This window comes from Podarcis liolepis (genome assembly GCF_965112155.1).
Source record: "Podarcis liolepis genome assembly, chromosome: 4".
In the NCBI taxonomy this organism is placed as follows: Eukaryota; Metazoa; Chordata; class Lepidosauria; order Squamata; family Lacertidae; genus Podarcis; species Podarcis liolepis.
In genome coordinates, this window is record NC_139558.1 from 42,393,677 (window position 1) to 42,410,153 (window position 16,477).

The 16,477-nt window shown below is 41.2% G+C and overlaps 2 protein-coding genes and 1 long non-coding RNA gene across 6 annotated transcripts in view; 2 read left to right on the forward strand and 1 right to left on the reverse strand.

The window, feature by feature from the left end:
• The first annotated feature begins 1,059 nt into the window (after positions 1–1,059).
• On the forward strand, positions 1,060–15,708 carry PDHA1 (pyruvate dehydrogenase E1 subunit alpha 1). Of its 2 annotated transcripts, XM_083502049.1 has the most exons (12): positions 1,071–1,275; positions 4,156–4,170; positions 6,927–6,995; positions 8,482–8,655; positions 10,000–10,126; positions 10,585–10,676; positions 11,216–11,308; positions 11,601–11,756; positions 11,865–11,936; positions 12,315–12,382; positions 14,104–14,212; positions 15,207–15,708. In XM_083502049.1, the coding sequence occupies exons 1-12, from the start codon at positions 1,216–1,218 to the stop codon at positions 15,369–15,371; spliced, it is 1,200 nt and encodes a 399-aa protein (XP_083358175.1). In that variant the 5' UTR covers positions 1,071–1,215; the 3' UTR covers positions 15,372–15,708. The 2 variants fall into 2 exon arrangements, with proteins under 2 accessions (XP_083358176.1, XP_083358175.1); XM_083502050.1 differs by lacking the exon at positions 4,156–4,170 and having other exon boundaries at positions 1,060–1,275.
• LOC310706428 lies at positions 4,221–6,259 on the forward strand. The gene is made up of 2 exons (XR_014525872.1): positions 4,221–4,532; positions 4,857–6,259. It is a non-coding gene; the product is annotated as an uncharacterized lncRNA (long non-coding RNA).
• A 61-nt stretch (positions 15,709–15,769) lies between the features above and the next one.
• Positions 15,770–16,477, reverse strand: part of MAP3K15 (mitogen-activated protein kinase kinase kinase 15) — a 61,750-nt gene continuing 61,042 nt past the window's right edge. For all 3 annotated transcript variants that reach the window (XM_083501799.1, XM_083501798.1, XM_083501800.1), the window contains 2 exons: positions 16,399–16,475; positions 15,770–16,311 (listed from right to left, as the gene is read on the reverse strand). In XM_083501799.1, the coding sequence (XP_083357925.1) occupies positions 16,233–16,311; positions 16,399–16,475 (156 nt within the window). In that variant the 3' untranslated portion in view covers positions 15,770–16,232. The remainder of the gene's footprint in view (positions 16,312–16,398; positions 16,476–16,477) is intronic.

Genomic DNA, 16,477 nt, shown 5'->3' on the forward strand with positions numbered 1-16,477 from the left:
GAGCATGCGCAAAGCACGATTTAATGCTTCTGCGCATGCGTGACCGCCGAAACCCGGAAGTAACCCGTTCCAGTACTTCCAGGTTTTGGCAGGTGCATAACCTGAAAAAACACTACCTGAAGCGGCTGTAACCCGAGGCATGACTGTACATTATGCATCCCCTAGAAGGGGGATGGGAGGGGGGGCAATAATAGAATGAACAGTCAGCAATTGCTACAAAAGGGCTGTAGGCAAGAAAGGGGGAGCCTTGGAAGGGAGTAGTTGAGCTAACTCCCACCCACTCCTTTATGTGGAAAACGCCGTTTTGAACATTTGGCACAGCCCTACTCATAACACTACTGCTCTCAAAATAAGGGTCACTGCTTGAGATGCACACACCCTGCAGCACATTGCTTAAGTAGTGGAGGAGGAGGAGAGCCTTCAGCCAATCATACCAATTCCCTTTTTTTGTTTTCATAATCTCAAGACTGTTTACTGCAGAGGTGGGGATCTGCATCTGGCCAGCAGGCCAAGTTCACAAGTGGCTAACCCTTCAAGGGCCATTCTGAAGCCTGTCTCAATGGTCTAGGCCAGGGTTACATTCAACCTTTTACTCAAGAGTAGACCCACTCAAATTAATGGGCGTGGCTAACTTGGGTCCATTAATTTCAGTGGGTCTACTCTTAATAAACTTTTGCGGAACACGGTCCTTGATGTCAGGTGACTGAAGCCACGACAGCTTCTTAACAGCATTTATTTTAATAAATTAATTCGATGGGGCTAATTCCAAGGTTAGTGTTTAGGATCGTGGCCTCCCTAACCAAAGCGCTAGCCCTGGTCAGTGACGCTCTCCCTGTGCAGTGCACAAGTCCCTTTTAATAGTGTTCCTTATTAGAGCAGTCCCTTTAAACGACGCTTGTGGCCGTTCGGGTTAAAACCAAACCCAAGAAAACGTAATAATTATATAATCTGGTTTCCCCTCAGGAAAGAGGGAACCTCCGGGAACTGCGTCTGTCGGCCTCTTATCGCGGCGGCAACAGCCGCTAGAGGGAGAGCGAGAGCGACCTACTCAGCTGACACTCCGGGCAAGCTGCTAGTCGGCCAGGGCGCGGCGGAGGAAGGCGGGGCATGAAGGCAGACGCCTGAAGGAGACTTGCCGGCCTTCGTTTTAGCGCCCCAGAGGGCTTGAACCCGGGACGCGGGTGCCGGGTTTCAGCGGCGACCACTCAGCACCCCATGCGCAAGATGCTGGCCGCGCTCTCTCGCCTGCTGCAAGGCCCGGCTGCTCACAGACCGGTGAGTGAGGCACTGGGGACGGAAGGTCGTGAGGGAAGGGCGGCGGCTTCTCGAGGCGGGAGTGGGGGGGGGTGGCTGTCCTCGAGCGCCAGCTGCGAAATGACCGTTATTTCTCTCCCTCCTCCTCTCTCGGCGGGGAGGCCTCGCGAGAGGAATAGAGCGCGAGCCTCTTGGGACTGAGGCCTCGTGGCGAATTCACGCGCGCGCGTGGGTCAGGTGCAGATGGTACAAGAGCCTCGTATTTCGCAGCGGTTGCATTTCAACGAGTGAACCTCCGGAAGCTCCTTGGGCGCCTTATTCTTCTCTTTTTCTTAATACCCCCCCCCCACTGTGTCCTCCATTGCGGTGCGTGTTGTCCGTCGGGTTATCGTGGGCCCCGCAGTAGAATTCTGCAGCGTCTCTCCAGTTTCCATAGGAGTAGGAGGCCTGGGAAAAACAAAAAACACCCACACATCTCGCAACCAGCGCGCCCCTTTGGTTTCAGGTGAGTCTAAAAAGCCTGGGACACAAATTTTCACTGCCCACTAGTGGCTATAGTGGCTGATTTACCAAAAGTATTGTCTTAACTTTGGGAGTGTATATGTACTCAATTCTGACCAAACGAAGCCTCTTCTATTTGTGTCCCTGGCTTTTTAGACTCCTCTACCCATGTACTATCTCAAAACCAAAGGGAGCCAGGTGTGAAATATATCAGCATTAATTTCAGCTCCCAACCCCACTAATGTGACCTAAGCATAGACGACAGGTGTCTCTGCTCTTCTGTTGCTGCTTAATTCACGTGCAAAAAGAATGAACGGGAGGAAGAACCGCATTACAGGACTGCCATAAATCATTCTCTCAACTGAAACCGCGTTCTCCTCTCCTGCCACAACAAGTATATAATACTGTGCTAGACTGCACTGCAGGGCTGTTGTAATCTCTCTCTCTCCCCCCCCTCTCTCTCTCTGCTTCAGCCCCACCCCCCACATGCAATAGAGGTCTACATTTGGACAACACTACAGGGGTGCCTAAGACTGCTTAAAGCTGGGTCTTTGTGAGCATGGCTTTCAAAAGTCACACTCAACCACAGCCCTTTTCTATCTGCAGTATGGGGGCAAGGAACTGTATTTATTGATGCACACCACCCCAATCTCTGAGTGGTGTGAGGTTCCAGGCTCTTACCCATGAGGGATAGCAGACTGTGGTGTATTTATGATAGATAGTTTATTTACACATATATACATCCTAAACCTATGATGGAGGGGTTGACAGCATTAACACCCCAAGAAGGTCTTTTTTCTCTCATAGCCACAGCCTTGAAATCAAGCATGTGTCTCTCTCTCAAAGGTTTCAGTCTGCTTCTTCCCCCTGCTTCTAGCTTACACACACAACTCAGCTCTGGCTTTTGTCTTTTTCTAGGGCACTATCAGTGAATAGAGGGAAATGGATACACTGGTGCTTAATTCCAGCTACGTTAAAATCTTGGATTTCTCCATTGATTTATATGAGGACATAATAGGACTTATTTACTGCTCTTATTGCTGCATGTCTCTCTAATACAGTACTCTTGCTGTCATCCAGCCTCACAGCTCACTAGAATGCCAGGCAATATTGTGGGCTCCATACTACTGGAGAGGGCACTCAGGCGTGCTCTTATCCCAGCCCTTCTCTTGTCATTCCACAGTGAGATGAGAGCCTCAACGGGATCACCTACTCTATCCATTAGGAAGTCCCCTAAAGCATTCAGGAATCTTATCAGTATCCATAAGCCTCTGTGATTCCCCCACCACTGCAATGGGAAATAGCTGCTCTGACACACACACACACACACACATTTTCAGACCACCCCTCACCCCACTTGGGACAAAAATCAAGTCAAGGGTATATCCTGCTGTGCGTATCAAGCTGGTAACAAGCTGATACAGTCCCTGGAAGTTATGAAATCTGAACTGGTCCCAGACTAGCCTCAGCATGGATGTTGAAGTCAATCAGGATCATGGTTTGCTCAAGAGTACCTTTGTCAGGGAGGCTTTCCTTTTCTATCTCAGTTCTTTTACAATTCACTGTAAACCTCTACCTACTTAGCTAGGAGCAAGTACCATTGAAGTTTCCGACTAAGCACGTAATATTTATAATTCACTTTTTCCCACCCATAATACAGAAGACAAGATAATCTAATTATTTTACTGTACTTGTGAGCTTTGGCATACCATAACGTACCAATCAGGCCAATCATTGCACTTACTTACAGATGTGCAATTTGCACATGTAACACGATGAGAATAGGTACTCAAATAGTGCTCAACATTTTTATACATGTGCAATCTGGGTGGGTTTTCTTTCCTGCCAGAAGTTTACAATGGGGTTTTGCTTTGAATAATGCACACTCTAGATGTCAGTTTTATACTTGGCAACAAGTTTTAAACTACATAAAGGTTACAAAGGAATTTTTCCTTAGATTCCTTTATCTTCTAGCAGCCCAACATGTGGAAGCTTTGGCTAAAGGATACTTCACACATCATGACTTACTTGCACAAAATGTATTTCTGTGTTGTAGTTTGCTTGTAATGTAGATGATCACAAAGACAGACAGTATTGCAGAGGTGTTGTATGCAGTTACTATATAAGAGACACCTCTTATTGCTTTAAAAGTATTGGCCTTTATTCTGTTGAACTGACATACTACAAAATTAGATTAACATTTTCAAGTCTGTTTTTCAATCTGTTTCACATAGAGAAGATTCCACTGCTGAATAAAAGTAAATAGGCCTAATTAAAAACAAGAATTAAAATTTGATGCTCCTAATTGGTTCATGGGCAATATTTTCCCCAAAATTTGTGATAGTATCTGACATAATTTTCTGTTTTGTTTCCCCACCCATCCCAATTCTGCTGCTCTAGGGAGCTGTTAGTGAGGTAAGACCCACACAATTATATTACTTGTATGCTCTTTCTGCTTTTTAACTGACAATATATAATTTGATAAATAAAAAAAAAGTTCTGCCTGTCATTCTGACTGGTTTTCTTTTTGTATTCACATGCAACACTAATCAAAGAAGCATTGTTTATCTGTAAGCAGCTTATTCACTTACAAATATATTTACATATTTGTATATGGTGCTGTTGGACTTCCTCCTGCAGTCAGTCCAGCCAGTGTGACCCATGGTTAGGAATGGTGGGAGCTGTTGTCAAAACAACCTCTGGAGGGCCACAGATTCTTTTCTCTGTAATAAAGTTTTTTACTGCATCTCCATATTATTAATTCTTTAGAGGGGACAGTACAGTGGTGCCCCACAAGACGAATGCCTCGCAAGACGGAAAACTCGCTAGACGAAAGAGTTTTCCGTTTTGGAGGTGCTTCGCAAAACGAATCTCCTATGGGCTTGCTTCGCAAGACGAAAATGTCTTGCGAGTTCCTGCGGTTTTTTTTCTCTCCCCCCCTTTTTCTAAGCCGCTTATCAGCTGATCCGATAAGCCACTAAAAGCCGCTAATAGCGCTAATCCGCTAATCCGTCAATGGGCTTGCTTCGCAAGACGTAAAAACCGCTAGACGAAGAGAATCACAGAACGGATTCTTTTCGTCTTGCGAGGCACCACTGTAGTGGAGTGGGGAATAAGATAAATAAACAATAAACAAACCACCTACATTTAGTGTAGGAAGTGTTAACTTGATATGGCATTTCTGTTATCCACTGCTGAATTGTTCAGTGATGATTTTTTCTTAATTATTCTTTAATTGTTTTTCTTTCAGCATTAGGCTATTGTGAAGTGTGTTATAGGTTTATACCATCCTGGAATGAATGGTGGTTAAGAACTGCAATAATACTAGTTATGTTCTAGTGCATACAGCTTGAGCATTTCCTCTTCTTGACAATCATAAAGCATAGTTTCAAACCAGCACTTATTACTCTCTGCAAGTCAGAATCAAAAAGCAAGATTTCTTTTTGGCTTAGGAGAAATAAATCATGAATGTTAGTTTTGACATAATGTTATGCCATCTGGACACTGCCTCACATTGCATAAATGTCACTTCATATTTTAAAAAAGAAAGTTCTTTCCCTACCACAGAGGAAAACCTTAAGAATGGCTACCATGGAGACTAATCAGGGATTGTTAAAATATACACCCGAATAAGCAATCCTGTAGCGATTAAATATTTCTGGTTAGCCTATTGAAAAAGGTTCTAGACTTCATGAAATCACAAAGCAATATTTTCCCCCTCACTCTACATAAGGTGTTGTGACCTCCCTTAAATAATGGTTCCTGTAGTCATATGTTCTGCTGTCATTTAGTTACGCCTCTGTAACAGCGGGGGCTAAACTGCGGCTGTCCATATGTTATTGATACTCTCAGTTCCCATGAGCCAGCATGGGCAATCAGTGAGGTTAGGAATAATAGTCCAGTGGTATCTAGAGGGCTGCATGCTAGTGACCCCTGCTGTACAACTGATTGTAAAAAAACTCAACTCCCTGCCTATCCTGCGTGGACATTACATGGCATGAGGATCACTGCCAATCATTGTTTGCATTTATATGTCGTAACACAGCTAGAATAGGTGGGAGCACTGGTGATGATATATATTGCATAGTTCCCTAAATTCTGTACAAAGAAGGGAAATTCAGTTTAAAGAAGGGAAGAATATTACCTATTCCAGTGTATCCAACTTTGTTCCTTAATTCTTCTTTACTTCCATACCAATTATGCAAATAGACACCTACTGCTATAATATACCTAGTAAACAGTGCTTGTTTGCTGCTATGATATGCCTCTCCTATTTCAATTTCCTCCAGGCCCCTGGATTTTCCTAGTCCAATTTTTCCTCTGTGTCTATCCTCATGCTTTTTCTATTCATCTTTGATTCCTTGTGACGAGTTCCTTCCTTTAATTTTGAATTATGGTTAGTTTAGTATTGTATTTAGACAGTTATGTGAACAGCTTTGAACAGAAATCTTTGTGAAATGTGGTATACTGTATAAATGAACTGACCACGACTATGACCTAATATCCCTTAACCATAAGTCCTCTCTCTTTCCTGCCCACTTCTTTAAAAAGCTCAAGTGAGGAGTGTGACTTACTCCTCTGGCAGTGTGTTGCCATTCTCTCTTCTGCATTAAGGGTTGCCAGATTTTTATTTGAATCTGAGCACTGAAACACTGGCGTTTGAACTAAGTAACATCAGTTTTTAAACATGAAAATGATCTAACATAATGGAACAAACAGATGGGAAATTTTGGGCAGAGCATGGATCAGGTGGAGAATGTATTCTTTGTCGGGAAAGTATCAAAGGGGTTGGGCTTTCACCCTGCTTGCTCTGAACTGGTGACTTTTGCATCATGGCCAGCAGAGCATACGGAGTTTGTGCACCTGTGCCCGTGTGTGGAGTGAGATCACAGAGCAGCTTGTTTGAACCTTAGCTGTTCAGTGGTTGTAAGCATACATGTTTAAACTTTTATACGGTTTTAGAAGTGTGACAAGATCATACAGGATGATACTTGGTGTGTAATTCCTTTGCATGTAGAAACATCGTTTCTGGAGCATACATTGCAGTCTGCAATCATGTCAAATGTGTTGTATGTTGAAGTTGGAATCTTCTCTATATTGTGAAGGCATGAACATCTTTAAAAAACAAAAGTGCCTTAAACTAACAGCCATCTTTTTATTATCTTTAAAAGGTTGCCCGTGTAGTAGTTTCATCTCGTAATTATGCAGATTTTGCAAGTGAGGCTACATTTGAAATTAAGGTAAGCAGCTTGATTACTTTTTAAAATGCTAATGTATATAGTGTTTCTTACATAATTTATAATTTATAAGTCAGTTAGTAAGTCTGGGGAATGTGGACAAGGTGCTCGTTCAGTGTAAGCACTTATTCTCTGGACCCTTGCCCCTTGTGGCTGATAAAAACTAGCAGGGAAAGGACATCTGGCTGGGCTAAGGAGGTGCTTAATGCCTCCTTGTGAGAGGGGGCAGCCCCTGCCTTCTTTAATAATAATAATAATTATTATTATTATTATTATTATTTATACCCTGCCAATCTGGCTGGGTTTCTCCAGCCACTCTGGGCGGCTTCCAGCCAAATATTAAAATACAATAATCTGTTAAACATTAAAAGCTTCCCTAAACAGGGCTGCCTTCAGATGTCTTCTAAAAGTCTGGTAGTTGTTTTTCTCTTTGACATCTGGTAGGAGGGCATTCCACAGGGCAGGCGCCACCACTGAGAAGGCCCTCTGCCTGGTTCCCTGTAACTTCACTTCTTGCAGGGAGGGAACTGCCAGAAGGGCCTTGGAGCTGGACCTCAGTGTCCGGGCTGAACAATGGGGGTGGAGATGCTCCTTCAGGTATGCTGAAAGCTTGTGACATCAACCACAGCAGTCACTACTTTCCATCAGATACACACACAAACACATACATGTACAACGAAAGAATGAATAGCATACATTTACACTTCATCTTTCCAGGGGATCAGTGTAAAAGTTAGATCCAGGATAATTAATCTGAGGCCTGAAAAGTGCATAACGCTGAAAGAGGAAATGGAAAAGTACATCACTCTTCCAACTTCCTGCTTCAGCTCTGTATACTTTTCAAAGGAGCAAAAGTTAACCACTCTCATTGGATGCCAAGGAAAGACCTCAAGGGTGCCCGCAGGATCAATACCCATTTTTATAGCACAGATTTTAATTACATCTAAAGCAAGTAGTTATTGCCATACTTTGCCAATTCCAAAAATTAATTACATGTTTTGTAAGGAAATAGTTTCTGTAGTCTGCCCTGTTTATCAGTTTGTTGGATGACTGTCCTGTGTCAGCAAGATTTCCCTTGGTTTATCCACCTGTTCCACCTCCTGCATAGGTTTATAAATCTTTGCCCATTAAGTCTCCCACTCCCCTGAGCAGAAGAGACCCAAATATTTTGCCCTTTCCTTGAAGGTACTCTAATCCTAAAAACAGGCTAGGACTGCCCTGCTTATCAAGCATCCTAAGAGAATTGGAGGTCCCAGTCAATGAAGTTACTAGCTTTTACCATGGTGGTTCCAGATTACCTACCAACTATGACTTTATGCTAGAGCCTTGGCCACATGGGCACAGTAGGCAAAGGCAGGAAAAATATGGAGTAGTATTAGCTAAGAAAGTGTTACTCTTATTTTCTTCAGGACTAGTCTGCAACCAGTAAGATTAAATAATCATTTTGGTATGGAAACCCCCCTTGACTTTTTTATCTTATTTCCCCCAGAAACATGATCTCCATCGCTTGGAGGAAGGACCGCCCACCACGGCTGTTATGACTCGAGAGCAGGGTCTGCAATATTACAAAACTATGCAGACTATTCGACGCATGGAATTGAAAGCAGACCAGTTGTATAAACAGAAGATTATTCGAGGCTTTTGTCATTTATATGATGGTCAGGTATGTGCCTGAGATAAGAGACTTTATGCTCAAGACCTCTAGGTTTTTGTCGTCTTCTTCATTTTAATGAAGGGCAGGGTGTGCATGAAGAAATCGCATGTCTCCACTCTCCCATACAGAGAATTAAAAGTACTTGCAAAAACAGAGAATGAAGAGGTCTAGCCCTTCCATCGTGGCAGCTGCATTTCTAGTTCCTCCCATGGTAGTACTTTGTGGATCTTCACAGAGTATTGATGAAGTTTCCTTCAAAAGAATTCCAGCAATTGTAGCCCTGTCACGTTACACCTACTTCTGAAAGAATTAGACCAGATCACATTGTGACCCAGCTGTAGGTGAGCCTGTGGCCCTCCAGATGTGAGTGTACCATCTTTGATCATTGGTCTTTCTGGCTTGGACTGATGGGAGTTGGACTAAAACAAAACCTGAAGGGCCATGGGTTTTCCACTGAGCTATAGTTTTTCTTTCTGTTGTTTTCTTGCTCTGCTTTTGTACCTCTACAGAGGACCAGATATTAGCACTAAATAGATTAAATAACTGGCTGAACTGGCTCAGTTGATAGGTTTTAATTAAGTAAGTAAGCATATGTTTACGTCCATTCTCCTGATTTGTATTGCTTTTGACATAGACATAGCAGATGTAATTAGGAATAGTACCAAACTATATTTCATATCGTACCAGCTTGTTGTTTAAGAGTTGTGTATACCAAACTCTTCTCCATCTGTTGGAACTAAAGTTAGAACTAAAGTGAATGATTAATCTGTGTATTACAGCTATATTCAGTAGTTTGTTCATAACAGTAGTAATGAGCAAAGGAACACCTGCTGTTCTTTGAAAGATCTATACCTGCCATGTTATTTGAAAGTCCAGTTTTTAGGAAGAGCCTCTCTGCACACTACCCCCATCTCCCCAAGAAGGGCCAGGTATGATAGGAACTGGCTGAGCCCTGCCACTGATGCTTCCCTAGTCTTTCTCAAGGGAAGGCCTCCAGGCAGTGGTATCCAACCCCCAACCATCTTTCCTGCTCTGGTGGAAATATTTCCTGGACAGTTTTTCATAATATCAAGCACACACACACACACTTAAATATCACACTATTTTCATATTCTCCACTAAAACCTGAAGATCCTTCATTGCCAGCATTTGACTATGGCATCATGTAACATATTATGCATATGTTGTTGTGACAGTAATCTTCCCTAGATAGTCTTTGTTTCTGTTTCTTCAGTTCCTGAACTGTTGTGGAGCTGCAGGTACAAAGTTGGTATACCGTTCTTCATTTTATTTCTTACCTGTGGACAATTGCACATTGTACACTGTTTTCAGGCATGTTTTTTTTTACCATAGGAAGCTTGCTGTGTTGGAATTGAGGCTGGCATAAATCTAACAGATCACCTGATTACTGCCTACCGGGCTCATGGCTTTGCATACACTCGTGGTGCTTCAGTTCGAGAAATCCTTGCTGAACTCACAGGTTTGTGTTCAGTGAAATGATATGTAAACAGGAAAAGGAATGGGATTATGTAGCATGTATAGTGAATAGATGGAGGGGGGTTTAGGCTCAATTATTATCTCAACAATGAAACCTAGTAGGACTTTGCTGAATTGCAACACACCTATTCTACTCTTCCTCCAAGGAACAATAGGCTGGTTCATACCTGCATGTACAGCTTTTGTTTCTCTACACTTGATTCAAATTTACCAGTGCACTAAATTCTTGTGCTGGGATGCCTTCCATATGTCAGCATGTGCTGTAAATGTGTCCCCTCCTAAGAACATAAGTTTTGATGAAACTCTAACCTTTATTATTCTGAAGTCATCTTAAAATCCATCCAATTAGTGAGTTTGAGGTGGGGGGGGGCCTTAATCTTAATCTTATTGACTTAGTAGACACCAGATCACATGGTAAAGATCCATTTTTAATCATTTCAGGTCGGGTAGGTGGGTGCGCTAAAGGCAAAGGAGGCTCAATGCATATGTATGCCAAAAACTTCTATGGTGGTAATGGTATTGTTGGAGCCCAGGTAAGGCTCTCTGATAAAAACAATATTTTTCTTTGGGAAGAGACTATATGTTGCTTTTAATCTGGGCCATAACCTAATTCATATATAATTAGGTGTGTTAGCCCAGTGACTTTAGTGGACTTAAATATGTCCAGTTTATGCTGGATGCCCAGTTCTGGCTCTAGTATTTCTTCCATGTAAATCTAACACAGCCCAAATTTCATCCATTCCTGGATAGAACTAATTAGCTAGGCCCATTGCAGCTTGGCATCTAGCCTGAGATAGAAACAGAAAAAGGCTTGGTAGTCTTGATGAATGATTTTCAGTGGGAGAAAGTCAGGTGAATGTAACCCTGTTAATTCTGCTGGGTGTCTCATCCGTCAGGTTTTTTTTTATACCGCTGTCCACGGTATACTTCCATATTAAGTGCCAGGGATGAGAACTGGAATCGTAGTGTTTCTGTTCTCAAGTAGTATCTTATCATATGGTTCATTATTATTGGCTGCTGGTCATTATCTTTGTTTGTTTTGACTAACTTTGCATGTTGCAATTCATTGTAGGTTCCTTTAGGAGCTGGCATTGCTTTAGCATGCAAGTACTTTGGCAAAGATGAGGTTTGCCTGACATTGTATGGTGATGGTGCTGCCAATCAGGTAAGCTTCAAGCTTTACTCTGTAGTTAGAAGTTAATTAAGAGTCACATAAGTGGAAAGGAGATGTAAATGCTATGGATGATAAGTCCAGTTTTGTGCAAAGTGCAATGAAACTGCCCAAGTTGTTCTCCCTGCTATCTGGGGGGGAAAGAGGAGCGAGAAGCCCAAGGCTCACCAGTTTGTTCCTGCTTGTACATACAGTCATGGTCTAGTGAACATCCACTGTATGTGTAATTCAAGGCTGATGGCTACATGAGAGAACTAAAAGCGTACCAAACCTTTTATTCTTCTAGGGCCAGATATTTGAAACGTATAACATGGCAGCCTTGTGGAAGTTGCCATGTATTTTTGTCTGCGAGAACAACAGATACGGAATGGGTACTTCCGTAGAGAGAGCTGCAGCCAGTACGGACTACTATAAGAGAGGAGACTATATTCCCGGGATTAGGGTAAGAACATTTTTAATAGGAATGTGAAAGTTATACTGTGTCCATTCAAGGAAGTTCAACTTTATTCTTAAATGTAATTGGCTTTTTTTTTTTTTTTTAAATCAACAGGTTGATGGCATGGATATTCTTGCTGTAAGGGAAGCAACAAAATTTGCTGCTGACCACTGCAGAGCAGGAAAAGTAAGTTATGCTTTGTGTGTGTGGCGGGCCTCTCCTGCTTTACAAATTATGTAAGTATAGCTGAGGTTTTCAAGTTAGAAATATTACTATTTTATTTCACAAAATGTATACCCAAAACACAGGGTTTAGAAGGTTCTCCATAATTACCTTGTGAACCTCAAAGCAACCTTCAAAAAACCCCCAGTGTTTATTAGGTTGAAAATGGAATAGGAAAGAGATAGCGTTTCAGTCTGTGGCCCTCTGAAGCAAGCTGATCTTAAACAGCAGCCCTAAAATGCATGCACGCAATTGATTGAGATTAGTTGTCATGACGTCTTATCAGCAATTTTTTGTCACTTTTTAAAAGTTATTAACACCTCTGAATTTTAATTTTGTCAGGGTCCTGTTGTGATGGAGCTGCAGACATATCGTTATCATGGACATAGCATGAGTGATCCTGGAGTCAGGTATTTCTCTCTGCGTTACAAACGGTTCCTCTCTAGATAGTATGGGGGAAATAGCTGTATGTTCAAATGTCCCCTCGTTTTCTGTCTATATTGTCTCCTCTTATCTCCCTATTATTGGCTTTTTAACAAATATCAAGGGCATGTTGGCCCTTTGTGGCTAGTTTTATTATTTATTCAAAGCAATAGCTGAAGAATGACTGACTGTACAGGTAACAACAAATCATTATCTCCTGTTGAGAGGAAGTGTAAACTTTGGACTTATACCCTTCCTCTCTTGGATAGCTATAGCCTGCAAACCATGTATTTTGGTGTGTGTCTTTCACAATGGCAAGCTTTGCTTCTGGTTTAGGATCCTAGTTTGTGTGTAAGCTGGTTTGTTGCTATGCAAGAGGTTGCACAAAGGGAAAAAGAAGTTGGAGCATATAAGCCCTCGGCTTGTGCCTGGTCATACTAATAGCAGCAAACTATGATTTGCTATTACATCTGAATGCAACCATTCTAAAAAAATAATGACAGTACCCAAATTTTATGAGGCAAATGTGAAAAATAGCCAAGAAACATGATTGTTTCCATTATCTTGCTTTTCTTTTTGTGTGCTTCATTATGGTTAATAGCTACCTACAGGAACATAGATACCTGGCTAACACTGAGGCAGGGCATTGGTTCCCTCTAGCTCCATAGTGGCTGCACTGGCTGGCAGCACCTCCCCAGATTTTCAGGTGCGTCTCTCCCAGCTCTACAAGGCTATGCTGGGTAGTGAACCTGTGACCTTGTGCATGTAAAGTAGATGTGCTACCATTCAGTTATAGCGCTTTCCTAAAGGGGACCTAAAAAACTAAAACTGCAAGCTGGTATGATATGCAATTTAATGTAGGCAAATATCTGGCTAAAAGGTTTTAATTAAGCATATGCTTAATTTTGTTCTATTCCTAATTACATCTGCTATGCCCATTTCCTTTTTTTGTATTGCTTTTAATTCTTCACAGTATGTTTGAACAAAGATGAAAACTCTTAAACTCAACTGTATAAATATAAATGCATGTTATAAAATAGTACATAGAAAATATATCTAAGAGTAGTAGTACATAAGGACTGTTTAATTGATATACTGTGGTTCTAAAATAGTTTGCCATGAAATTTGCCTAAAGTCTCTCATGAGTAGCAAGTACTCACTGAAAGAGGAGCTGCTTCCTCTCCCTCCCTTACCCACAGCCAGGAGGGAGAGCTGGTGGTCCTACCCCACATCTGTGTGTCACATGTGATAGCATTAAATGCACTCGGTGCTAAGGAGAACTATCTGCTGTTAGTGGAGCCCTGCCCAGAGCTGTGAGGCAGAGGTACAAGGAGTATGCTCTTTGAAGGTTGATAGTTATTTTTAGAGTGACATGTGCATCTAATTTTATGTTCTGGAAAAAAGTATACTGAAACGATAATATATTTTTTTAATGCTCAGGCCACTACATGCTACCAGCTTATATGCCTATTTTACCTTGTGGCTTACTCCCCTCATTAAAAAAATATAGCCAAGAGGACCAGTCTGCTTTGGTGATTAGCAGGTGTAAAAACTGCTCCTGAAAGCTCTCCTCTATTACTTGTCATGCTTGTTAGAGAATACCCGACTTACCTCAGTATACTGTTGCAATAAGAGTACCAGTGCTTGGCAGAAACAGTTATTGCAAACAGTTCAACAGTCTGTTACATTGTTTCATCTTTTTTTACAGTTACCGAACAAGGGAAGAAATTCAAGAAGTGAGAAGCAAAAGTGATCCCATTACACTTCTGAAGGACAGAATGGTGAACAACAACTTGGCTAGTGTGGAAGAGCTAAAGGTAATAAACCTTCATTTCAAATTTGATGAAAATCATTTTACAAAAGTAGTTCAATAGGAAGTCTTCACCTCAAATCAGTTACAGCAAGCCAGAACTGGTATAGGATATATCCTGTGGGGCAGTGTTTACCGAAGGGTACATGGCAGAATTTTTAATTTTATCTAATCATTGTTCTTTAGCTATAGAAAACAGTTTAAAGATTAAATAGGTTATTTAAACTACCACATTATCTTCATCTGAGAAGGGGTCTATGATTATTGTGAATTTGGGAAACACTGCTATTTTGGTATAGGGGCTATATTGCCTAGTGAAACATGGCAGTTTCCTCAGGGAATGACATTTGCACAGCCATTGTCTTCTCATATTTATAACCCGACTTTCTGAGGAGTCCTGATATCTGGTACATGGGATTTGTCACAGTTGGCCCTTTCATCAACCCTGCCGGTTTAGATTGAGGAAAATTTTGAATTGGAATTCTGCTAGTCACTACAGCTGAAATCATTTGCTGCAGGAACAGGGTTAGTGGATTTGCTAGGAGAGTCCCAGGTCTGTTGCCACAGTGGAACTAAAGAGTGAGGATCATTGATGAGCATGATTGGTCATACATCTCTCTCTGCGTTGGAGACGTGTTCTGCTCTGGAGTGAAGCAGCTGTTACACACCTTCATCTAATCTATAGCTTATGAAAACATGCCATGTCCTGCCACAGTTGGTAACTTGTAAGTTATTCTGGTAGTTTGCTGGCTAATTGTTCAAATATAAAAAGGTAAAATGTTCCGTGTGCAGCATACATGTGAGAACTGCTTATCAGGATTTCATCTTAGGGAGGGCAGAAACTTTTAACAGCAACTGTGGCTTAAATGTTTCCGGATTTACTTTGAACCCCAGCATGTACTACAGAGGTAAATAGTACTCTGAGGTTTTATAATGTTTGATGTATTTGGAATCTATGGAGTCTTTTGTTTCCATTGACAATTTTCCCCCTTCTCATACAGGAAATAGATGTGGAAGTAAGGAAAGAGATTGAAGACGCAGCACAGTTTGCCACAAATGATCCTGAACCACCTCTGGAAGAACTAGGCAATTATATCTACTATAAGGAGCCACCCTTTGAGGTGCGTGGCCCAAATCAGTGGATTAGATATAAATCTGTGGGCTAAGTGAATTGTCACTCCAGCAACCAGTTAAATTAATGCATTTTATACTGGGCTTTAATTCTTTTATCTGCTCTAAGAAATAAGAGCAAAACTATTTCTCATGTATATGGGGAAAATTCATTTGGCAGCAAAATAGCCATTGTATGAGACACAGCATTATATAGTGTGGAATTCTAAAAAACAGCTGCTCAGAAAAGGTCAATAAGCATTGTTTATTAATTTATATATAAGCTTCATTGTGTTCTGGATTGCTGTATTTATGAAAGTTATTTAGCTGAAACCTCTTACGTACAGTAAAAAAAAGGCATATTAAAACTTCCTGAGCAGATATTTCCCATGAGCTTTTTGTATGTTTTTGTATTTGCATCCCATCCCAAATGATTTTGCAACGAAAAGAAGCCTTTTTCAGCATGTTTTATTTTTACCTTTTTAATATGCACCTAGAGTGAGTTTGTAACCCACTCTTTGCATAGGATCTTTGTACCAACTGGTTTTTTTATCTTATAAAATTATACATAGAAATAATTTATATTATATCAGAAGGCAGCAATTATTGTTTTTAAAAAGCAGCTGGCATGCCTAGAACACTATGTATTTGCTATGAGTGGTTAAAGTGCACAGGCTACATTTTAGTCTATAAGGCAAGCAGTTTCCAAGCTACTGTATTATTTACACATCTGAAAAAATACATGATTAAGTATACTAGTAGAAAAGGCTATCATCTCACACGACTTTAATATAACTTCATATATATATTAGTGCAAAACCTGTAGGACCAGTATAAACAGTATGTACAGTAATTAATAACTTAGTTGGAATGTGTGCTCTCTTCCCATTTCAATTTCTCAGAACTTGGCATAAGAGTTATGCTTCCAATTCCAAGAGTTTATTCAGTTTTCTGTGCTTTAATATTTCATTCCATATTCGGCAAAGAATACCACCACTGTATGAGAAAAATAAGAATAGTAAGTGTCTCAAACTCTTGTTTGGAAGTCAAAACACTTCTGGAATCTTGCAATTATTTCCTTACCGGAGTCTAAGGAATCGCAAGTCATCTTTAGTGATGTGGTTTAGAACATCACTGAGTGTATAATCCTCTTGAACAAACT

Coding starts and splice junctions, on each gene's coding strand:
- PDHA1 (XM_083502049.1), top strand. CDS start 1,216: ATGCGCAAGATGCTGGCCGCGCTCTCTCGCCTGCTGCAAGGCCCGGCT. Junction 10,677..11,215: donor ATGGTATTGTTGGAGCCCAG/GTAAGGCTCTCT, acceptor AATTCATTGTAG/GTTCCTTTAGGAGCTGGCAT. Junction 14,213..15,206: donor CTAGTGTGGAAGAGCTAAAG/GTAATAAACCTT, acceptor CTTCTCATACAG/GAAATAGATGTGGAAGTAAG.